A 24586-nucleotide genomic window follows, 5' to 3' on the forward strand; every position below is an offset into this window, starting at 1 on the left:
ATTGTCGTTAACTCGTCCTTTTTCTCCTTTGCAGCACACTGAGCAATGAGGTGGGTCCTGAGTGCTATGAACTGCAGGTGTGTGTGAAAGACTACTGTTTCGCCCGAGAAGACCGCACTGTGGGCATGGCTGTCCTGCAGCTGAAGGATATGGCGTCTAAGGGCAGTGTTGCCTGTTGGCTGCCCCTGGGTAAACGCATACACATGGATGAGACAGGCCTCACCGTTCTGCGCATCCTCTCCCAGCGCAACAATGACGACGTCGCCAAGGAATTTGTGAAGCTGAAATCTGACCAGCGCTCTGCAGAAGAGGGCCGCAGCTAGAAGGCAAAACTGAACCGTCTAAAGCTCAGTCACGCATTCCCACTTATTGTTCTGGAGCTCTCCTGGGCCACTGCTGGCCACTGCTAACCACTGCCCTGATGATCCAGTGTCGTAAAAGCACAGATAAGACAACAATCACCACACATCTAGTGTTACATACATTTATTTTCATGGAAGACACAGTGCTCATTTAAATTTTTATATTTTGCAACAAAGCACTAGTGTCTTTGTTGTTAAATATAGTATAGAGTTTAATCATAGAGCTAATATCTACTTTTTTCTCTAGATAGCAGTGAGTCATGCTATTCCATAAACACGTCTTTTTTAAGTGAGAAATATCTTGTAGCCTTTAATATTTTGGCTTTCTTTCCCATTTTTGTCTTACTTTTTTACCAACCCATCCCCTAATTTCCAGATGCTCACGTTCTTTTCCTGGCCTGCATCCGCTCAGAAAAGCAACCGCAAGTGCCAACAGATAATCATTAAAATATGCGAAGACCAGGCCTAAGCACAACAGGACCAACCGTACCCCTGACCCATTTACAAAATCAATGGCTGCCACGACCAATTCAAATATGGGGTGGGGAACACATATTGGGAACAAAGTACTATTTAGTAATGTATTTTAATATTTATTTACTGATTTCATTCAAATCGTATTTATATTTGAAAAAATATTATATCCTGTCATTATATCTATCTATCTAGGTAGGTATATAGAATAACAAATGAAGGACATATGTAAAGCTACAATGGATTATTCAACAGTTGTGTGGTACTTGAAAGATTGTCCTTGTCTGTCTTTGTCTGTCTACCCAGTAACAGAGCACACTGCCTGACACCCGTAATGCCTTCTGTCTCAGTGACCCTCTTACACCATGTCTGTCTCCTATATAGTGACTGTATGGTGAGATTAATCTGATGAAAATGTGCCTTTAAGCACTGATTCATCAGTTTATATGTGTGAGACTGAGCGTGCCCAAGTGTGAATGTATAATCTGCATTTGAGCAGATGCGTGGAGCTTAAGTGTGCATGTGTTTGTAATATGTTCTATTGTTGACCTCTTGTAGCCACCTGTGTTGCCTGTTACCTGCAAATGTAATCACAGAAAGCCATCAAAAAACAAAGAGCATCTCACAATGGGAGGCTTTAATGTTTAGATTAGATTTTGGAGGAGCTGTCTTTTATTATGTGGGAGGATTTATCATATATCTTCTGATGGATCTTTCCATATTCTTTGTTACTATAGACATTCCACAACTAAACAGCTCGAAATTGGGTGCATGATAGCGGAATACTTAATTGCCAGGTGTTTTCTTAAACAAATGCTTTTAAAAATTAAACCCTGCATGTAAGAGGATAAAAAAAATCATCCAAGTTAAAATGTTTACGTGGGTTACAAAACCCACACACCTTTAAACCCGGGGAGAGCACAAACCACTAATAATCCACCTATCCGGATCCCTAATACAGAAGTCAGACATCTGCTAAAGGGCTGCAGATCCAGACCTGCACCAGGTCTGGCGCTGACATTTAAAAGAGGGCCTCTAGTTTAGTCTTTAGCTCTAATCAGTGTAAAGTATGAAGATGTGGTGTAGAAGAAGCACAGGGTCTCTTCAGCACCCATAATAACACATTTATACTTCACATTTATAGATCTGGTTTAGTTTGTGATTCAATAATTGTTTAAAAACTTAGATTGTTTCAAATCATCCTGCAGTTAAACTAGTCAAGTCCAAGTGAAATTAAAAGTTATCAATTGACTGTTGACTGTCCAGCATGTCTCTTAATGCCACATTTATTTTTACTGAATGCCATTTTCAACAAAATGTTTATCAATAAGTAGTTTCTATGCTTATTGTGAATATTCAAATATGGATGATTTAGTATTTAAAAAGTATTTAAAATTTAAAAAGTTTAAAAATGATAGGCTGTTTTGTTTGCTTTTTTCCCCTTTCTTTACATCGCCATTCATGTGGGCTTCTCACCCCAAAGCACTTGATCTTAACTTAAGGCCCCTCTTTTGAACAAGGTGTAAAAACTGAACTCTATGCATCTAATCTATAAAAATCTAAGTCGTCGAGTCATTTTGAAGCAGTCTTATGTTTACATTGTGGATTATTATTCTAATTATATCAGCACAAGTGTTTGTCTGATATGTTGTAAACGCTGTCTCTATTGTAATGGGCCAAATATCACAGCTGTAGTAAAGCTGATTAGAGAATCAAATGTGTTTGTACAGCAGAGATGGATTGATGTCGTTGGGCATTGTAAATAGCCAAGATGAAACAAACATGTCGGATCCTGTGAAGTGAAGTTTGCTGCTCTTTTGTAGAATTTTGCTGTGGGTGACAGGCAGGAAATGTGTACGTGTGGGTGCCCAAAGTGGAAATGTAGCGATTATTGATAAAGGAATATATAGGAAAGCTTTGTACACACTGGAGAAGAATAACAAACTGTTAATACAATAGCTGATGGTTTAATGGACTTGATTTAGTGCCAGATAAATTAACTGCCAGTCTCTGACATCATATACCATCAAACTCCCTACAAAAGGAAACCACTTACAAAATCAATTTAAATATGTTGCATCTCTCTCTGGTGTGTACAAGGTCTTCCATTAAAGAGGAAATCTGCAGAGTATTTTAATAACAGGTACACAACTGTCACATAGCTGGAAATGCCACGAAATAATTCTTTCAGTGCTGTTGACAATGATACTTCAGTCGAGGAGAATCCTCCACCCTCATTTTGCGTGTAGGGATATTGGGTTGGCACGTAAAACAGGAATGCACATAGAAGTTAAGGAACAATGTAGAAGCACAATGAAAAGCACAGTGGACAGACATGCATGATCCATCCTGTTCGGTCCAGCTGACCACACAGACAGACAGCTGCACAGTAATGTTGGCCCTGTACTCCCAGAAATGGTGCATGATAGGAACAATAAAACAAAAAGAAAACATGTATTGTGCCAGCACACACAATTATTTGATGTTACTTGCCAGTTGTTGTCTATTTGATTTTGATATTTAATTTAAGTTTTCTATTTTTCAAATGGCTGTGAATATATAAATATTACTTATGATGTGTAGTGGTACAAAGTACTCGCATGAGAATTTTTTTATACACAATGTTTCTAATTTGTTTTTTTGTTTTTTATTCTGGTTGTTCTTATTGGGGGTTGAGGTTACTGGGACTGCAGTCTCATTGTGTTTCTGCTTCCAATAAAATATTTTAAAAGAGATCCATTTCATTCATTGTCTCTCCAATGACAAAGACAAAGCTAGAGGACATACTTTATATTTCTGTTGCTTGTGAGCATTCAAACTTAATTAGCTGAGATGTAAATGATTGACAATGCATTGATAATAGGAATTAAGTTCACCTGTTTTTTTAAATTTCAAAAAAAGGACAAACACCAGAAGTTTGGGAGTTGGATTTCAAAAACATTAGTACATTTGCTCTAAAGAGGCCAACTGGAGAGGGCAGGCTTCTCATTTTAGACTTTACGAAGAAAGGAAATCTTGAGGGAGTCTGGGACGACTAACTGCTCAGCATGGAGGACAGTGGGAGGCAAATAGGGGAAAGTGACTGGAAACACTTTCCTCACATCCATTAAGATCTGAGGAGGACCACCATCAGAGCGGCTCTTGAGAAGCCCCTAGGAAAAAAGCAAAATCATAGACTGCTTGCATGATATACACACCTTGAAACAAACAAATTCTACAGTTGTAGACAGTACCTGTACAATTCGGATGAATTTCAGCGTGACTCTTTCATCAGTGTCGCTGTGGGGAGTGTAGAGGCTCAGAATCTTTACAATCTGTTGAGAGAAATAAGAGACCAGCATACAGTTACAGTTTTATGTGGCAAATACAAAGCCACAACATTAAAACCACCATTCCAAATGTGTAGGTCTGCCCTCTTGCACCAAAATAAGTCTGGACTCCCTGAGACTGCTAGGTGTCCGCTAGCATTTGGAGCAGGAAGGTTTCCTATCAGAACTTTGCTCAGAGCACTACCTCCACTAAATGGCCTTCCCCTTATAGTGCATCCTGGTGCCATTTCTTCTTCAGGTAAACGACATACACACTCGATATAAATAAAATTGTGATTAGTCACACCTGGTCATTTTCTTTCATTGCTCGATGGTTCAGTTCTGATGCTCATATGCTCATTGTACACGTTCAGTGGTGGGCAGGGGTCAGCATGGGCACTCATGACCAGCTTGTAGCTACGCAGCCCTCTGCACAATAAACTGTATTTTGACACTGACAATAGTCAGCATTGCTGCCTAAAACCCACCCCTCGACAGGTGCCATGTTACAACAAGATAATGTTATTTACTTCACCTGTCAGGGTTTTTAATGTTGTGGTCAGCACGTTTTATCAAGACAGATGACAGAGGGACCCACCTGCTGGCTGGACAGGGCAGTGCAGGTCTGAACAAGGGCCTGTGCATCAGCCTCTGTCTTCTTTCCTGCCTGTAGCAGCTGTACTGCCTGAATGAGGGGCTCGAGTGTTGCCACTGCACCCCCTGCCTGCAGACTTTGACTCCGCAGCCACTCTTCCAACAGACTCACATTGTACCTGTATGAACACAGAATGGATAGGTAGACTTTCTCAGCATTGTGGTATTTTATATGTTAGGTGTTCTTCCGAGCTATGGTGATATTCGGAAGGTAATAATTACAACAAGTAGATCGGCTAATTTAAAAACATGTAGGTAAAACAGACAAATAACCTCTCAAGACAACAGGTGTTATAAATTTAAAGTAAGCCAACAATGAACTAATCAAAGATTTTGGCGGTTAATAAAAATATAAATTAAAAGCACATTTCGATCTAATTTCAAATTAAAATGACACAAATTCTCTGGAAGAGGCAAAACAATGTAAAGAGTAAGATGTCTTGGCATTGCCTTGATTTTTTGGCCAATTCTGTGAAAATATTCAATACAAGACAGTTTAACAGAAGTTTAAAACAAAAACAAAAACTCTGACCTCACACTCCACCAAAACTAGTTAAAATAATAGCAGTTTGTCTATACAATGCCACAAAGATTGCATATGTTTTCATAACATACAAAATGTTGCACATGCAAATATTTTACTAAAGTAAAAAGTACTAAGCAGATTGTCCATATATTACTTAAAGTACAAAAGTAAAAATACTCTAACTGTAAAAGTTAAGCTGATTTTAACCATCTTATGTATTAACCAGATGTCAGCACACAATATTACATCAGCATTTAATAGTTCAAAATAATTTAAAGAAAAGAAATCTTTGGTAATGCTTTAGATTAAAGTCGGTGACTTGCAGGGTAAGTACAGTGAACTTACTGTGTACTTATTAGTAACAATGGTGTACCTCCACTGTACCTATAGATACACATTTGTTTTTACTCAATAATCAATATAATCTTTCAGAAGACTTCACAGACAAATTATATTTATTGATTTTACCGTATCTGCATTCCACGACTCCAGCTGCACATGTCTTTCCTCAGCAGCAGGCTGTTCAGAGCAGAAGCAGAGATGACGTAAGTGAGCTGGCGCAAGGCCTGCTCCATCAGTATCGGGGGCAGAGCTTGATGGGACATGGCGGTATGAAGGGCTCCAAGCTCCCTCAGCACTGATGTCATAGTGGGAGCATCACCTCCTACTGTCCTGGGGTCTGAGCCCGCTCGCTTTCTGGATGGTCCCAGTTTCACTGCAGAGCCCGACAGACCGGTGATGGTCTCAGACTCCAGTAGGGCAGGGACTGAGAAAAAATGTAATGGGATGTGAGAATCCTGGAGCAAGTGAAGGGACATAGTTAAAGTATCAGTATTCTTATGAGTGAAGTGCTACCTATGATGCTTTGCAGGCGTGTCTCTGTGATGGAGAGGAGCTGTTGATAGGCCTGGATACATAGGTCGCTCAAGACACGGATCAAATCACTCAGGTCAGTAGTCAGTGGAACCAGCTCATCTGATTCAGAGGTCTCAATCCAATCATAATATATAATGTCAATTAATATGACAGCATAATAAGATTCTCTCGTTAAATTGTAAATATTTAAATGTTCCTCCTACCACTTTGGAGGAGTGCTGGGTCAGCCGGTCGTGCAAAAGCCAGGCATTATTTAGCCACAGTGCTGTCATTCCAATATCATTATTATACTTCTGCAGGAGAACATGAAATGAGATGATTCTGACATTTGGAGATAAATACTGTGTGTACATATATGTACAGGGCCTTGTTGTGGTTTACTTTACACACAGGACAAAGCAATTGCAAAAAGGTCTTTCGAAGTTAGTTGTCAATGCCTCTCTGTACTGTAAGTGACAATCCACCTGACGTGACATGAACTGCTCTTTTACGTTAAACGTCAACCATATGGTGCACCAAGCAAGTTCAGAGCCTCAGGTTACCTTCAAAGCTGCCTTCATAGCAGTGACAGCAGCACTGCACAGTGAGCGAGTGCGAGTTTGGTCCCCGCAGCAGTCGGCCTGGCGCACACACAGAAAGAGTACGCTGGCAGGCAGGCCAGGAGGCAGAGACAGGGCGCTGTCAACACGGATGTCTAAAGCACAGACAGAGAGCGTCGTTATAGCAGGCTGAACGCAGTCAGGTCACATTCGTCAGCTATATAAAGCACAGTTAATGTTTATTGTGAGTCACAACGCATTCAGATGCTTCAAATCCGTGCCCTCATCTTCACGTGCACTAAAGGACATTCTGAGAATCCCCGTATGCAGTGACACTGCAATGCATTGAATCACAAATGGCACACAACTACTGTCAACCTACAGTTTTAATTTTTGAATCAAAATTATTCATTCATTCAGTCATTTTTGTTTAGATTTAACCACAATGAAACTGGCAGTAACACAAAGTACGACTCAACAATTGCAAGTGTTTATGTAGGTTTAGCAGCAGTGCTGAAATATGTCATTATCCTTAACTCTTTCTTCTTATAGCTTGTCTGAAAGAGCTGCCTCTACATTAATGGTCCACCTGGCTGATGATGGGTTTCGTTTGAAATCTATTGATATAGAGCTACAAACAGTTTGCGTTTTATCTGCCCCTGTCACTTGAACCTGTTGAGTAACTCATTTGAAAAACCTTCACACAATACAATAACTACACAAAGTTTATTTTCCTAATTTTTAAAAGACTTGAACATCCTGGCAAACAGGTATCACACTCACCTGTGATGAGGTTTTTGATGAGTTTGGTTTCATCTCTTTTCCTGCATTCAAGCAAACCAGTGAATGTGGCAGGCTTTGGTCGGGATGGGCAGGGAGACATCACTGGGGTAACTTCTGATGGGAGAACAGAAAAGGGAAGAAACACAAGTGACATAAGAAGCAATGATGAAATAGATGTAAGATGTATTCACTTTTGTAAACTCATAAAAATTGCGGACTGAAACAAGTAGATTGAAAGTCCATTTTCCATTTAATCATGTTTAATGAAGACATTTCTCTAAACATTAGTGTTTTGTGTTCTCAGTGATATTGTAACATATTTAGTCTGATCAGAGTCTCACCTTGAGTCAGGAGTCGTTTGAGTGAAAATGTGTTTCTAAGCTCCTTTACCTCCCTCCTCAGCTTCACACATTCTTGCTCTCTGGCCTCCAGTAGTTCCTGCAGCTCCTTTGTAGACAAAACATTTTTTATTTTTTACAGCAACAGAAGAAAGGCTTTTAATGATACTAATTACAGTAACTACACTACTGAGTGCAATGGGTCCCACTTTGAGAGATGCAGTGCCTCTATAAAGGAAGAACCACTGACAGATGAGGGTAAGGTAGGAAGCAAAGATGGGAGCTTAATAGTACCAGGAAAGGAAGAAGTGCAACATAAAACACTAGTATAGCATTTTTCTCTTTCAGGCATAAGTAAGTCTCTACCTGTCGCTGTGCACCAGAGGAAAAACCAGAGATCGCTAAAGTGATCTGGCACCTCAAAGACTCCAGCTCCTGCTCCCACTGACTGCGCTGGTCACACAGCTGACTCTCCAGAAACCTGACACAGACACAGGAAGCGATAAAACAAAATGACCGGTTAAATCCCCAGAACATAAAACGCGAATTTAAAATGACATCAAAACAGGTCACTACACTGATAGGAATGAATGAGCAGTGACAGACTGACTTGTTGGCCACTCGTACAGCGTCGTAAGCATGTGTCAGGTCCTCTCCTGTCATCTTTACTGCTGGGTCTTTGGCTACATCCATCTTCTCCATCATCTGGTCCTGTCAGTAAACATTGTGACATTAAGTTGTATTTACTAATGAGATCATATTGCAAGTTGGGCACGTGCAATCAGAACAAAAATATCATTTTCTAATGATCTGAGAAACTTGAGACATGTTCCGTGGCACTGCTCTCACCATTGTATTTTCTGGGCTCCACACTGAAAGTCTCCTCTCTGAGGAGAAAGATGTCACGCTGACCCTGCGGACTTCATCTGGTGAAAGTAAGGCAGGTGAGAAGGGTGATGTGGAGAACGGGCCGAGACTCGTGGGTGACAGCAGGGTAGGGGAAGGGGGCTCCAAGCTCAGACTTTGGGTGGAATCTGTCCTTCTGTGGCTTTTGGTTTGCTGCCAGGAGGAGAAATGAAATCAATATATATAAATCCAATCAGGATACGAAATTGATTGTAATACCAAAGCTGCATCTCTAGTAAAGTATGCAAGTGTGTTTGTATCATGACTAGGTGTAGTTATAGACCTCAGTGAGCAGACTCATCCCTCTGAGGTTGTCGTATCTCTGCTCCAATCGGGTGAACTCTCTTAGGAGACCCTGATACTTCCTCTTTTCTTCATCCAGTTCCGCCCTCAGGGTTGCACTCGCCTGAGACACAGCCTCCTGCAAACACTCTGCACACACATAAATACATACTGAAGAAGAGAAATACACCGGGGATAAATACAGAGCAAAGAGACAGGATAATGCAAACTGTTCAATGGTGGCAAAACCTACTTTGTTGTTGTGTTTCTTGTTGGAACAAGCGAGCAGAGAGAGCCTCTCTCTCTTTGTAAAAACTGTCTTTTTCCCTCTGCTGGGCTTGCAACTCCTTAAAAAAATAATGAAAGGAATAAAAAAACTAATGAAAGTCTGAATTATTAAGCTGAAAAAAAGAAAAAAGTTAATTGCAAGGCAAAGAAAAAAAAACTGTTTAAAATGTATCAAGTCATTCTTGAGGCCTTTGGCACCTGAGTGAGTTGAATGATCTTTTGAGAAGCCTTCTCCTCAGCTTTCCTCCTCTCCTCCACCTCCTTCTCGCTGATGACTGGCCTGTGCAGAGGTTTTTCATGTTTCTGACCTTCTAGTTTCTGTATTGTTGCTCTCAGGGCTTCCAACTCGGCACTGGCGGCCTCCCGTTCTGCATGCAGGGTCTCTCTTAAAGCAGCGCTCTCTCTGGCCTAAACACATGTGAACAAGTTAGTCATTATGTGACTAAGAAATGAAATGACTTCTTGACACAGACATTTTAGAGCTTAAAAGCATCACATCACTGGATCAAACTTCTTTGAAACTCTTCACCCACCTGCTGGTCGGCTCTTAACTGCAGCTGCATCAGTTTGACTTCCATGCCCTTGTTGAGCTCTCTGTACCTCTCCACCGAGCGGGCCTCCATTTTTAGTTTCAGCAGCTCTCTCCTGGCAGCCCTGCGGCGCACACAGCACTGCAGGAACACCACCGCTGCACATACTCGCCTGTACGCCTCCCTCGCCAACCACCCACGCACTCTTGCCTGAAGCAGCACAGCAGCACGCTCAGCCACCAGCTGAGGAGAGAGAATAGTGTTTATATTGTTATCTGAGGAAATCAGAACTGCAATTTCTAGGAAAAGTGACTAACACAAAATGGGCAGACTGAGGTGTGTTTTTTGTTTTTGATCTGATTTGATCAATATGGCACATTAAACTAACCTGTCTGTATTTACGGCGTGCCAGTCTGCCCCTGGCAAAGGCCTGGATGATGATGGTGGCCTGGCGAATCATGAGGAACAACTGTCTGACCACCACCATGCGGTAGGTCTTTTGGATAATTAAGGCAGCCTTGGTGTAGCGCAGAGTCAAGGCCAGTCTACAGAAAAAAAAAAAAGAAGTTTAACTGCAGAATATTTCCACATATTTGTCAAAATAAATTGTAGCTTTCCTTAATAGCTTTAGAATTTATATTTGAAAAAATACATTTTCTGTAGATAATTGGAAAATAGTCATTCTTTTGCTATCAACAAACATCAGCATGAACCTGGGAGAGGACACAGCAACAGATTTGTCACCCAAAGTGGTATTTTTCTCTCTCAGTCACCTGCTCTCTGAGAGACAAATCTTTCCTCACCGTCTGGCCAGTGCTCCTCTGCAGTATCTCTGTATAGTCAGAGTTGCCTGGAGCATCCTGGTGTATCGGATCCTTCCCAGCCATCCTCTGACGTGGCTCTGGATGATCACAGCAGCCACACGGAGCCTCTCTGCTCTTAACCTCTCCAGAAGAGCCACCTGACCGGCCCGGAAGAAAACTTTGGTTTTTCCAAAGCAGTACTGGTCTGGGTCTGGAATGAGCGGAGGTATTGTCTGTCTGCACAAGGTCTGGGCCTGTTCCTGAGTCTGAGGCCCTCGAAGAAGAACCCGGTACCTGCTGAAGAACTCCTCGTATGTCCATCTGAAAATAAAGAGTAGACTGATTAGAAGTTAGATCAGTATGGATCTTCACACTATGATGTAAATTAGTACCTTTTCATATTCAACATCAAATTTGATAACTCCTTCCTCAACAACCAATTTTCCCAACCCTTAACAATATAGGTCATTTAGATAATTCATGGATGGATGAAATAAATGGTGTAAATGTAAGACCCTTCCTCATTGTCTTTTGAAATGAAGGTGCTCTCATCCATGTGTTTTACCTGTTACTTGAAAGTAAGGAATAAGTGTCTACTTTATGTGACTGTCTCTGCCGGAATTCAAAGGCTCAGTACCTGGATGGATAACCTGCAGCACTGATGCGAATAGTCTCCAGCACCCCACAAGCTCTCAGCTGCTGTACTGTCCTTTTGGGGTCAAAGCTAACATGGGAAATATGTTACAGATTTTTTAGTGTGCACACCAGTATCAAGCAAAACACTTATTTAAAAACAGACACACGCTTCACTGTCAAAGTCTGTGACATACGTAAGAGGCTCTTTGAGGTCGTTGGGTTTAATACAGCGGATGTAGTGAGGGGTGGTGCTGTTGAGCGTGTCCATTAGCATCTGTAAAGACTGACGGAACTGACAGATGCAAACAGTAATAATTAATACTAAAAGTTTGCCCTATCAAGATATGATGGACCGTTAGCCAAAAGGAAAAAGCAGGTAGTAACAGATCACCTGGAAGCCCACAGTCAGTTTATGTTCTCTGGCTCTTTTCCCTGAGCGAATGCTTCCATTGGCCACAGACGGCACATTTCCCTGCTCCTGGAACAGCTCAGCCACCAGCTCAGACTGACACACACAGACAACATGGACTTTAGTGACTCCCTCATCAGAAATGAAATAAACTTTTGTAACGTGTTTCTACCTGACTTGCTTTTAGGATGTTTATGAGCTCCTCAAAGACCGTATCTCGATTTTTGTCTAAAAAGCCGTCGCATTCATATTGCACCTGTTGAACAAACAAAAAACTTTTAATTGGAAGTCGCTGGAGAATTGGTTCATGTTGTCCACAGATATAAACCCAAAATCAACTTCTGGTCAATAACTGATGGTGATGAATGACGGCAAGTCCAGACCTCACTACAGTTCTCATACAGTTTTCCCTGAATTGAAACGAGTGAAGGGCGATGACCTTCATCACTCACCATGTCAGCAAAGTGCAGAATGATGAAGGCGCTGTTTGACATGCGGGTTTTCTGGAAGTGAGGATGAGGCCTGCTGGTCAGGTGCTGGTGGTAGAGTTTCTGCACCCAGCTTTCATCTGAACCTTTAGGCATCTGATAAAGACACACAATAAGTGATATTAAATGTAATTAAAACTTTGAATTGAACATTTTGTCAAACACAGCAGCAGTACACTGTTGCATTCTTTGAAGTTTCAAGCAGTCACACTGTTCTGCATGCAGGCAAACACACTGTCTGGGAGACAGAGAGATGGCAAAAGGTTTGTAGTGAAAGAGAAAAAAAACAAACAAACACTAGAAAGCATGACTGACCCTGCACTCCTCATCCAACAGATCAAACAGGCCAAGTTGTCCCTCGATGAGATTGATGCACTGCTGATTGTCACTAAACTCAATCCTGCTCCAGGCCAGCTCTTCCCGGACATACTCCTCCTGCTCCAAGTGAAACACATGCTGCAAAACAAACAAAACAATAATTCAGCGAAGTATTATATTAAACATTAAGATTTAAAGATAATGGAAACCATTTCCATAATTCTAAATTAGGCAGTTCAAGGGGGCAGATGGCCTGAGAGCAAACTGAAAAGATCAACCAGTGAGGACAGCTTGGCCATGAAACAGACCAACGCAGTGAGGACACTCTGTGCTTGTTTCCCCTCACAACAGAAAGCCAAAGACAGAGCAGCACTTCCCTCTGCAATTGCTGCTATAAAGATGATAAATCTATGTTTTATTAAATCAGAAAGATGTACTTCTGTAAACACATTGCAGGAGAGATAGATGGCGCAGAAAAGAGGGACTGAAAAGCATCACACTACTTACCCTGTTGAATTGTTGTTGTAGTTTTTCATTTGCATAATTGATACAGAACTGCTCAAAACTGTTGCGATCAAAGGTCTCAAAGCTGCCCGAAAGAAAGAAACTTGAGTGTTATGAGCCTGTCTTTATCCACTAGCTAAAAACCAAAGGTCAATCACTCACCCATATATATCCAGCACTCCTATAAAGGAATTGGTTTGTGCCCTCTGTGCGTGCAGGGCAGAATTGAGTCTCTGAACAGTCCATGTGAACAGCTGACCATATATGTGTTTGGCCAGTGCATCTCTGGCTTCTATAGCCTGCTGACCAGGCAAAAGTTTGACCAGCATCTCTCCGCCTACTGCCAGTCTGCGATGGCACAGCCAGTGAGCCATCTGAGGTCCCTCTACTCCCAGGATCTTGGAGAAGGTGGCCAGAGAGTGATCGTCTGCCTAAGAAAACACAAAGTACTCCGTGCACATTCTGATGGAGACAACAGGGCAACACAGAAAAAAAGCCCCCAGGATGAAAAGAGATGAAGTGTACTAGAAATTAATATCTTACATCAATGTAACTCCCTTCAGAGTTTCTCCCACTGGTTTGGATGTTGACATTACCCAGGTGCAGAATAGCTGAAAGGATTCTGAAGAGCTCCATCTGTTGCTCAGGCTGCACACCTGCAATTTCAGCAAACAAAGCAAAAAGAATAAACTATTTATCTCTGGCCAAATTGAAATGACACATCAGTGAAATTAAATCATTTCTAAACCCTATATCAATCTGTTTTTTTTTTTTTATTATTTATTTACATTGTGAGTGCGAATTCAAATACCCAAAATGGTGAAAGCATTGCGAGTGCGCTCCAGGTCTGACAGATCGTCAGTACCAGGAATCAGCATTTCTCCTCCCTGTCTGGTGTAACGAAAAGCTTCTGGTACGTCTGGAGACAACAAAAAGAAATCAGGCTTCATGCAAAGTGGATATTATAATACACAATACATTATGGATCCGGCATGGTGAGTGCACGCGTCCCAGAGCAACTTAAGGAAGGCCTGCATCCCTTAGTTATACTTACCTAGTTTGAGGCATCTCATTTCTGGCAGCTCTCTGGAGGCACACAGCTGGTAGAAGATATGGTAGTTTCTCTCTGCTGATGCCTAACGTACACATTAAAATATACCTATTGTTTATAGACAGGTGCACTGGAAACATATTACACTCAGACCGAGAGAGTGAGAGAATGGTGAAACTTTACCTGGAAGACAACCCTTGACTTCTCAAGGAGATATGTCTTCATGTTTGCCCCAATAATGTCCCCCTTTCTACCAAAGCCAATCTCGATGTACTTCCCAAAACGACTGCTGTTGTCATTTCGAGTGGTTTTAGCATTACCAATAGACTGAGGAGGAGAGCACAGAATTATTTTGGTTTATAGATTTAAAAAAAATTTAAAAATCTATTAACTAAGACATAGAGTTAAAAAAAAAATAAACAAATCTATTAACTAAGAGAAACATCCTTATTTCAAAGTAGCAAATCCATAACCTCCATGATAGGGTTAGTAGCCAGAACCCTCTCCTCCACACTGGTCTGCTGTGCTGCTCCTCCAACAACAGCAAAGTATCGCATGGTGAATTTGGCTGAGACAGTTTTCCCTGACCCAGACTCTCCACTAATGATGATAGACTGGTTTTTCTGCTCTCTGTTAATGCAATGAGGAAAGGCTATCAATACCATATGATGAGGTTACTGACACCAGCCAGCGCTGTTGCATAATTTAAGGCCATTTATGCAAGCAGACTGCAGCATCGCAAATGTCGACTTTGCATCCCTCATTTCCATTTAAAATAACATGACCATTACTCATTGACCTCTGACCTGGTCATAGTGCGGTACGCATCTTCAGCCACAGAAAAGATGTGAGGTTCCATGTCGGCCATGTCCTGGCCGCTGTAAGCGTCTATGACCTCCTCTCCATATATGGGGAGCTGTTCATAGGGATTGATGGCCACTAACACAATACCTGCAGGGACAGAAAACTGACCTCAGCATAGCAGATTTTAAAAAGACATCTTCAACACAGTTTTTTTTCAATTTGAACAGACTAACTTAAACAATACTTTGGTTAGTTTCCAAAGTTACAAAACAATACAGAACACAATTACACACACACACTTCATTAAAAAGGTATCTACACAAGAAAGAAATTTATCATTTAAGATTTCGTCACTGGAACAAGGTGAGAGATTCAATCACTGCACGTCAGCATATTCTGAATTTAAATTACACTTAATATGACAGTATGAACACAGTGCATTACAGAAATATGTAACATCTTAAACCAGTGGCAATGAGGGAGTTGCCTTCCTGTCTCAACCTTTGACCTACTGTAATATAGTTGACATAACGAGCTACAATCATGCAGACAGAAGCACACAGGAGCTTCTTGTTGCGGGCATATTGCCAGCGTATATCTGAAGGATTCTCTTTCACTTGCATGTGTCTTTGCATCTCTCCCCCTTTACATGTGACAACCATCTCTGTCTCATTACTTAACTATCCATGTGGTCTCTTATTCACAATTTTAGTGCTCACCACAGTATGTATAGATGCTGCTGTAGTCCAGGAACCGAACCCGGAGGTTGTGCAGAACAGCAGGCTCATGGAGGAAGCTGAGAGCCGTTAGATCGTTTTCACCCTCCAGGATGTCGGGGTTGCCCAAAGGTGGGAGGTCAGAGGAAGAGCCCACTGGGTAGTGAACTTCCTATCATTGGAAATGTTACAAGCTGTAACTTTACAGATGTCTGTAAGGGTTTAGGCTTAGCATTTAAGTTCCTTGTGAAAATAATCATTTGCACTGATTCCTGGAAAGTGTAATGGTACAGAGTAATGTCTAACCTTTCCATTGGAGAGCTGTAGAAGTAGATGTTTCTCTCCTGGGGTGTAGTCCTGAAGAATCTGGGCCGAAACCCAGACAGAATCTGGGTCAGGAATCCACACACTTGCATCCTAGAAATAATAGACTGTTTTAGTTTCAGTGAATGACAAAGAGGTAAAGGTAATTACCATGCTATTTGAGGTCCAGGAGAAAGAACAATTATTACATAATTTTTTATTTTATTTTCAGATATATGTCACACTTCCTGGTCCCACCCAGACATCAGATTTGTCACCCATCAGCATAAAAGTCTCCTAAACACAGTTAAAAATTAACTCTGGTCATTCTACTCTAAATGACCTACATGGATTAACTATTATTTAGTCTAATTTGGTTATTAATATGTGCATTTTAGGAATTTAGTTTAAATTCATACCATGATCACTACAACCTTAGGCAACTTCGACCACCGGGTTTGAAGAAATAAATATAAAAATTCCAGAGCTTTTGCAGGTTAGAGTACACAAAGTCATCTGTTATCATTTGTAACCAACTGGCTCAAAAACACACATTAGGAAAATTTGATACCAGGTCCCACAGTGCACCAACTAGTGCTTACACATCAGTATTGTTTAATTTTGCCTTAATATTTAGAAAAGCTAACAAAACCAGGCCCATCATAAGACAGACATGAAAAAGTGCATAATTTTAAACATTATATAATCCTAATTCAGTCTTACCTTGGTATATAACTCCAGCGTGGCCATTTTAATTACTTCAGAGCAAATGGGGAGACACCATTCAAACATCAGAAGGGCAACATCAACACATCCCTGTAAGGGCACAGCCGGTAACTTGTGCTCATCAACAGCACTGCTTTCTCTCCAGGTGATAGTATTTTGCACTTTGGCCAGGCACACATGAGCCCAGGCAGGAGGACTGTCAAGTTAACTGTTAATCTGCAAGAGGATGTCCTGATTGGATGGAGGGGAGTTTAAATTGCTACTTTCAGCCTGGGTCATATGGCAATTAGGATGCATCTTTAACCACATGTATAAATGCCAAAGGTATTTTCAGTGCTTTTAAATAGAGAAAAAAAAGACAGTATGGCAGTAGACGTAGTGACATTCTGGTTCATTTTAATAGGTCATACAAACAAATTTATTTCAGCAAGCCTGCTGATATTGAGCAGGGAAGTTCATAATTTCACCAGATACATTATTTATCAATACACCTTGGCAAACTATGATAAAAAAATACAAAAAACCTGTCCATGGATAAAAAAAATTAAATCTTAACTTTAGTTTGCTGTGTCACCAATTTTGTGCGTGGGTTGATGAGGAGGCAGCGTGTGTGTGGTAACATCAACACAGAAGAAAAAAAATTGAGGATGTGACATGAAGCAAAGCATTGGCACTAAACAGTAATGTTTCGCAACATCAGTAAGCACCTACAATAAAATGATGAGTAAAAAAAAAAAAAAAAAAAAAAAATGTGATTATTGTACAATTGAAAGACGATTCAAGTCATTTCTCTGCCCATTGATCTCTGCCCTATCATCTTTTTTTACTTTCCATTTTTGGAGTTAGACAACAGCAGGGCAATTATAATCACTTATGGTAAAATACAAAGCAGCACCCTCTTCAATACCTTCTTCAATTCCTCTTTGATCAATACTGGACATGACTCACAGTATACCACAGCTGACAAGACAATATTTCCTTGAAATTACAATTAAAAAAAAAAAAAAAAAAAAAAATTTGGGTCAGTCCCCTCCAACAGATGTACATCAAACTCCTCCATCTGCAGTAGTAACGTACAGCCAGCAGGCTGACCCTGAGGCCCATTTAAATTAGCACAACTCAGTGTACACTAGTTAAACCTCAATTGGTGCCATTACAAAAGATTAGTCCGTTACTTGTTTTGTACCAACTACCGGTGGAGTGGATCAAAACATTCAAGAGACAAAACACCCATAATATAAAATATTAATTTCTAATCTGCCCAAAGAAAAAAGTAGATCGCCTACTTACTGACATAAAATGTTCTCGATTTGACCTGATTGTCACAAAAAATACAAACCATTCAAAGCTTTTTAGTAAAAAAATGCATTTATCACTAAACAATGAATTTTACACACTGTAGTTATGTTATTTTGCAATATTATAAAGGTAATTTGACATAATTTTATGTTTAGAATGGTTTAAAATATTCTAGTCAGAAATCGCCTGGGCTTACAAATAGGTTATTTAATTGGCGAAGTCAAGGAGGGCCCTCATTGGAGTCACTAATAAATAGAAACATTTGAAAGAGTTTAGGATAAAAAGTGGGGAAGACAGCACTTTAGGTTTCAGTTGGACGCAGATACGGGGGACAGTTCTTCAGGGCTGGAGTGCCGTAGGCTCCTACTGGACACGATTGTGTATGTGCACAGGTGTTGAACAAACCCATCCAGACGAAAACCTACATAAGACGACATCAACAATTAGTTCTTTTTGATTAGATCATTTATTACTAGGTGCAAAACTTGGGAAATAAATAAAAAATTTAAAAAAATAAAAAAAGAGGCCTTTACTATATTTTTATGCAAAAATATCAGGTTAAGTTTTCTCTGTGAGCCACAGGTCAAAGAAAAAAATTATTTTGTACATAACTAACCTGTGCTATACACTCTCCATGTCTTCACTGCCGTTGCCCTCCTCCTTCAGAGCCTCACCTTCATTGGCAGCCTCCTCAACATGGGCCAGCATATCAGCCATCAGTGCCTCCTCCAGCCTTTTTCTCACGCTGTACACCAGCTCCTCCTGTTTTCTACGCATAAACACAACAGGAAGCAGTTACAGTTGGCAGTTACAGCTGCCTGTAACAGCCACTGATTCAGCACACAACAGATGGTATTTTCTTTTACAAAGAGCAGGGTCACTTGTGGATTGGAAATTCTGAACTGACTCAAGTGGTATCTTTGCCCAGATCAAAGGAGAGAAAATTTGACGAGATCTTATCAAGGTCATTTCAGATCTGGCAGTTTTCCCCGTTATATGAGCCCCTTTGTGGTTGTTATTCTGCTCTTCATTATGCAATGGTGCAGGTACAACAGATATGACGATATTCAAACTGCCTGTGCAGTCGTCACTGTTTTTAGACAGACAGAACCTGATGGTGTGAAAAAAAGGCAAAGTTCGGGGATCACCCACCTAATGTCCTCATCAGTGACTATGAAGGCCTTGCACAGTGGTTGTGTCGTGTTGAGCCAGACACCGGGGTTTTTCTCCACAGCTGCCGACAGCTGGCCTGTAATAGGAGCAGCGCTGGTGTGAAGTGCGCTCGCAATAGCCGACAGAAGAGTCTTGTCTGTGCAGCCTGGACCAACACCTGCAGGCACAATAGGTTTGTTAGTTTGTTAGCAGTCACAAAAACCTATTTGATTTAATAGCTTCATTCTCTAGTTTTATTTAAAAAAAGTTTTGGAATTGCAGCCATCATAGACAAAACTGAAGATAGAAGGGAATGTGGTGTGTGCCTGTGAGTGACAGTCTCTTAATAAAAAACAAGTGCTCTTGCTCCACAATTTTCATCAGTGCTAGTTTATCGAGCAGAGTAAATCTTCAAGAAGCCAGAAGGTCATTATGGTAACAATGCACCAACTCAGAGAACTGTCTAGAAGGGGTCTAACAAGTTCAAACTGGTCATTTGAGAACCAAAGACGATCCAAGATAAGGATGTTGGAGAATGTTGAAATTGGATCGGGTTTTACAAACAGCGGCTCTTGTAAGAAAGATCAAAATAGTAACTGCCCTTAGTTCATTAAAGAGCCCAAATACAGGATCAGGTCCACTACTGCCCTTATGTACACTTCTAACCATAAAAAGTTCAAGTACAATGCAGCACTTTACAGCAACATTATATTAACTACCAACCTGGGGCGAACACAAGGAGAAATTTCAGCAGTTTGGAGATATTTTAGAGTAAGGGATGATGACTTTAATATTGTTCTTTAGAGCTTGCATCCTACTATATTTAACTTGTGTGTTTTACCTTGCAGGCCTTTGGGCAGTTCCATTGTTTTCACCAGCTCTTCTGCAATGTCGTAAGCATTCAGGCCACTGAGTTTCTTTTCCCAGAAGAGCTGGGAAACACAAAAACAACTATTTTAGCTGCAGGCAGATTTCATAGAAAAACATTGCTGCTACCACTCCTGCAAAACACAAACTCAGATCTGGTTTGTCCAGTTTGAGTTGCACATTTACTTGTGCAGAATTACAAGTTACCGTATCAGTGATCTGAACGGTAGAAAGCAGACAATGTTCACCTGTCTGGGCTGGTCAACGGCTTTCTGAGGATCCGTCTTTACTTTGTTGTTAGGATGGTTGGTAACCTTAGTAACGGGCTGTTTAAATATGGAGGCCGTCTGTCTGACTGGAAGCGATGTGTTCAAGTCAGGTTTGCCCTTAAAAAGCAGAAGACACAGATCAGCCAGAAAATCAAGTTTAAAGGGAAAAATAAAAGAGCTTAATGCTGCTGACTTTTACCAACTTTTGGTGCTGGGCCAAAGATTTTTTAATATTATATTGTATTCAGTTATTTATTAAACAGCAGATCTTAAAAACAAAACAAAGACAAAAAGAATAAGGCACTAAGGCACTGAGCTTTTAGAGACACTCATTTTATGCAGTGCTGTAGTTTGACTGCTCCACCTGCATTGTTCATCAACAAAACATAGGCTTCATCAGAGAAGTCTCTTATTTATTAATTACTTACTTAGTTTTAGGGCAGTAAATTGTGATTTTGAATATCATTTTGTAAACCAGCATCATTTTCTGTCACGAATTTGCTTTTTGCATCTATTAAATGAACACTGCCAAGAAAATACATGCCATCTGTACTACCCTTCTTGTTGTGGGAATTCCTAAGAGTGATCGAAAATGCTTTCACTGGCTCACAAGGAACTATAATGCACTGCATAGTAAAACAGTATCATTTGGCACACTTAATGTTTAATCCACCATCAGAGGCGTCTCACAGAGAGCATCGGGTCATGATGAGTCGGTCTCATCTCACCTTGTTCTGATTATTGTTGTCATATCGCAGTCTCTGGCGGTTCTTGTTCAGTTTGCTCATCAGCATCTTCCCTGTGCGGAAATCAAAGGAACTGAGGTCCATCTGGTTACCGAGGTAACGGGCCAGCTGAGGCTTGCTCCGAAACTTCTTCCCAGATGGACTGGCAGGGGAGGCAATGAAAATATGTGAGAAACCACTACACTAAATATGGTCTCTTACACAAACAAACAGGTCAGAACAAACACTGAAAACTGAACAGAGATGAAGGCAGAAAAACAAAACTGACAGGTCACGCTTCAACCACGTACACAGCCGACAAACCAGACCACAACATGCAACAATTTAAAATTGAAGAGAGAAGCAAAGCACAGTCAAATGAGCAACGACACTGAAGTCACAGTACTTTGTGATACGGATGCATTATTTGATGAATATGCTGGTTAAGCCCTGTTACCTAATAAGCTGCACAAATGTTTAGTAAAATGAGGATGTTACTGTATAGAATAACATTAAACTGTTTTCAAAGAGCCTCCAAGAATCAGTGAGCACGATGTAAACATGGCAATAGTAACACTTGTCCAAGTGTTTCTGAATGGAAACATTGTAGCTCCACGTGTGGGAGCAACAATATATTTAGCTTGAGCAATGACCAACAAAGGCACAACTGTGGGTGGATACGTGCTAGTAACTCATGCAAATGTATCTTACATCACACACCACGGTTAACACCAGTAGGATTGTACAGTTAGCCTACCACAAACTATACAACCGACCCGCCTCCCCCCTCTCTTGCCTCTGTTCCTCATCTTGCTCTTCTCCTCTGCTAAATGAAAACAAATCTGGCGTTGTTGATTCACTTCATTGGGAAATATCAACTTAAGATCACACTGAGTTATATTTACAAATGCCTCGCCAGGCGGGAGCTGCTACCACTAGCCTGTGCGGTTGGACAGACTCTTTCTTCTCCCAACAATTGTGAGTGGATCTGGCGTGGCTGGCCTTGTTGCCCTGCTGCAAACAAACCCCCTCCCCTCCCTATCCTAAACTTTACACCGACCGCCGTGGCCCCCCAACTCCTCTATGTTTTCGTCCGCAATCGCGGTGTCTCCTGCACCTACAAGTTTCGCAAGCCCTTGTTTGTGTAGTACCTAAAATAATAGACATCGCTTTTTCCAGCGGACAAACCCGACTTTCTGGTCACTTCTTCCATTTTCCAGCCCTTGGGGAGAGCAGTGCAATCCCACCTTTTCTTCTCCATTTCCCTCGCGAGTAGCCTATAAATCCACAAAAAGTTTGCGGATACCCAAACTACGTTTGGAGAATGTCTCGATTATTTTGGACGGCAGGCCTACCGCTTCTAAGTTTCTATCATATCACAACATGCGTCCTCTGTAATGGGATCTCCCTGCTGCTAACATCTCCTCTCTTTGTCGTCGCGCATATCGCTCCGCCACGGACGTCAGCCCCATCACTACCTGCCCGTCTCGCCGGAGTCGATGGGTCTACATCCGCAAGGAAAACATAGGGCAGAGCGGTTATGTCAAGACACGCCGAGGAAGCTGGTGCAAAGCAGGAAGTTTGGGAATTATAACTCCAAAATACAGGCACATTTTCAGCCTAAATTCTTTAAATATAACGTCGAATGTGACAGAGGACCAAAGTTTAACTTATCCAATTTAGTTTCAGGTCTGATGGCAAAATCAAGACTCCTGTTTAGCTCCAAAACTCGTGTATTATACAATTTCTTTCAAAATTGAATAAACAAAGGCAACTCATGTTTGAATGATAACTATTCTGGTTCATGGTCTATTTTTTATTAAGATAAAAAACATGACAAGACAAAGCTATCCCCCAAGTTTTACAGTACACTGATCCAATAAAAAGATTAAGGAGGCAGATAATAATAGAGAACAGCCCAAAGGGGGAAAAAGAGGGCAAATGATAATACAATACAATAATAAAGAAAATTACATTTACAGGTTATATAAATTCTTTAAAACTGTTTGGTCGTATACATAGTTTGGTTAATGTGTCCACTTCTTCTCTAAAAACAAATTAGTGTACCTCTATAGTAATTACAATCAGGACTCAACAATCACACTCAAGCTAGAAGCTTTTTTGCAATAATTATGTATAACATATTTTTTTAATACGGGTTTTTTAATACGTCTTCACATTTTTACCTACAAATGGCTCAATTAAAAACTCAAATGAAATGTGAGTATATACAGCACATTAAATAAAACAAATATGGGTCAAAACACTATCTCACATGTATAAGTACAGAAGTTTTAAAACATTTAAGTACTTTTGATTCTGATTTTTTTTTTTTAAACATTTCCAACTGCAACTCGTTTACATTCAAAAGACAATTTGATGAGGCTACCCTTTATCTGTCCAAAAGAAACAAAATCAGAGATACGTGCACTTGGGTTCAAAAAAACTATAGATACTTGCATTGAGGTTATTTTGGGCTTATAGCTTTATCAAAAGTTAACATTTGCACACAAATATTAAACTAGATAATCTTAACTAAATGTTAACTTATTATCTTTTTCAAGAGTTTTCAACTGCTTTATGTAGTATTTATGTTGAAAACAAGTATAAACTATATATATATATATATATATATATATATATATATATATATATATATTTGTTTCTGCTTTAACGAACGATTTTATTTTGAAAGGTTTAAGCGGAAGCGTCGTTTTCTGTTTAGCCTTCCTTGATCCTGCTAGCTCCACAGCGATGTGAACCTATGGGAAACATGTATTAGTGTGTTCGTATAAATAGATCCTCAACAGTTATCACACAGATGCAGTGACAACAAGAATATACACTGCTGAGACATTAAAAATGTTAGATGTGGTCCGATAGCATCATGCACTTTGTAGTTTGCCGGTAAACCGAAATGTGAAAGTTTCATGCAGGCGACGTGAAATTGGAGATCCGTTTCCCCACAATGCCAACCGTTGTCATCCCGACTTGGAGCCGGCGTGACACCGGCTTTTACGATTGAACAAACTACTTCTCATCGATCCAACAACGCCATCATTTAAACGCATATCAAGCATTTTTAAGGTTTTTGTGTTTGCTGCAACGATGCGTAAAATATGCCGTGCGTTGTAAAGGACTAATATCTGTATCGAAACAGCAAATTGTCGACGCAAAATATCGACTCCATTATTAATTGAGTATTAGCCGTACAAATCAGGAATATTAATCCATATTTTAGTAATGCTAAAGAAAATACCTGTATCCTAGCCGATAACAGCACTGCTATTTGCAAATGCGAGACAACCGAGTACCCAGTCGATGATAAACATACTTTACAAATAAATTCTCCATACGACATATCACGCCTTAAACGCTAGTTGCATTAAATCCCCCAGCTGGTGTTTTTTTATCCTTCAGATGATGTACTTACTCGTTTTTATCCATCTTGAAGACACTATCTCGTTTTCTCCCTCTCGCTATGTTAAATCCCTTCTCCCCTCTCCTCTTTCAGTCCCCTCCCCCTTCCATGGGAGAAATAAGACATTATCCACGCAAATTTCGCAGTCTGCCTTATAAAATGAGTATGATGTCTGGTCGCAACTGGCGTAGTCTCAGTGTGTGAATATCTCTCATTTACCATGCATTAT

At 40.5% G+C, this 24586-nt stretch overlaps 3 protein-coding genes across 21 annotated transcripts in view; 1 reads left to right on the top strand and 2 right to left on the bottom strand.

The window, feature by feature from the left end:
* The window catches only part of unc13a (unc-13 homolog A (C. elegans)), a 43272-nt gene extending 39701 nt beyond the window's left edge, over positions 1–3571 (top strand). For all 9 annotated transcript variants that reach the window (XM_067514554.1, XM_067514556.1, XM_067514555.1 and 6 more), the window contains one exon: positions 35–3571. In XM_067514554.1, the coding sequence (XP_067370655.1) occupies positions 35–323 (289 nt within the window). In that variant the 3' untranslated portion in view covers positions 324–3571. The remainder of the gene's footprint in view (positions 1–34) is intronic.
* si:dkey-110c1.10 (unconventional myosin-Va) lies at positions 3566–16756 on the bottom strand. 4 transcript variants are annotated; one of them, XM_067514568.1, is made up of 35 exons: positions 16622–16756; positions 15902–16012; positions 15599–15767; positions 14882–15026; positions 14549–14705; positions 14259–14402; positions 14079–14160; positions 13836–13943; positions 13568–13680; positions 13187–13455; positions 13028–13109; positions 12518–12658; positions 12167–12298; positions 11887–11970; positions 11697–11810; positions 11500–11597; positions 11307–11393; positions 10670–10990; positions 10255–10411; positions 9870–10109; positions 9535–9744; positions 9302–9395; positions 9050–9198; positions 8710–8919; positions 8471–8571; positions 8227–8341; positions 7864–7969; positions 7523–7633; positions 6743–6894; positions 6404–6493; positions 6180–6312; positions 5793–6090; positions 4743–4917; positions 4070–4150; positions 3566–3988 (listed from the first exon to the last, which is right to left on the bottom strand). In XM_067514568.1, exons 1-35 carry the CDS (start codon positions 16688–16690, stop codon positions 3827–3829), a joined length of 5010 nt encoding a protein of 1669 aa, XP_067370669.1. In that variant the 5' UTR covers positions 16691–16756; the 3' UTR covers positions 3566–3826. The 4 variants fall into 4 exon arrangements, with proteins under 4 accessions (XP_067370669.1, XP_067370668.1, XP_067370667.1 ...); XM_067514567.1 differs by having other exon boundaries at positions 7523–7636; XM_067514566.1 differs by having other exon boundaries at positions 9050–9219.
* Positions 16757–17003: 247 nt separating this feature from the next.
* mbd3b (methyl-CpG binding domain protein 3b) lies at positions 17004–24516 on the bottom strand. Of its 8 annotated transcripts, none has more exons than XM_067514578.1 (8): positions 24370–24398; positions 21694–21759; positions 20940–21099; positions 20191–20328; positions 19917–20007; positions 19076–19253; positions 18598–18692; positions 17004–18344 (listed from the first exon to the last, which is right to left on the bottom strand). In XM_067514578.1, the coding sequence occupies exons 1-8, from the start codon at positions 24381–24383 to the stop codon at positions 18232–18234; spliced, it is 855 nt and encodes a 284-aa protein (XP_067370679.1). In that variant the 5' UTR covers positions 24384–24398; the 3' UTR covers positions 17004–18231. The 8 variants fall into 8 exon arrangements, with proteins under 8 accessions (XP_067370679.1, XP_067370678.1, XP_067370681.1 ...); XM_067514577.1 differs by having other exon boundaries at positions 21694–21762; XM_067514580.1 differs by having other exon boundaries at positions 18540–18692; positions 21694–21762.
* Positions 24517–24586: the final 70 nt, after the last annotated feature.

Source organism: Channa argus, chromosome 8 (genome assembly GCF_033026475.1).
Source record: "Channa argus isolate prfri chromosome 8, Channa argus male v1.0, whole genome shotgun sequence".
Taxonomy (NCBI): domain Eukaryota; kingdom Metazoa; phylum Chordata; class Actinopteri; order Anabantiformes; family Channidae; genus Channa; species Channa argus.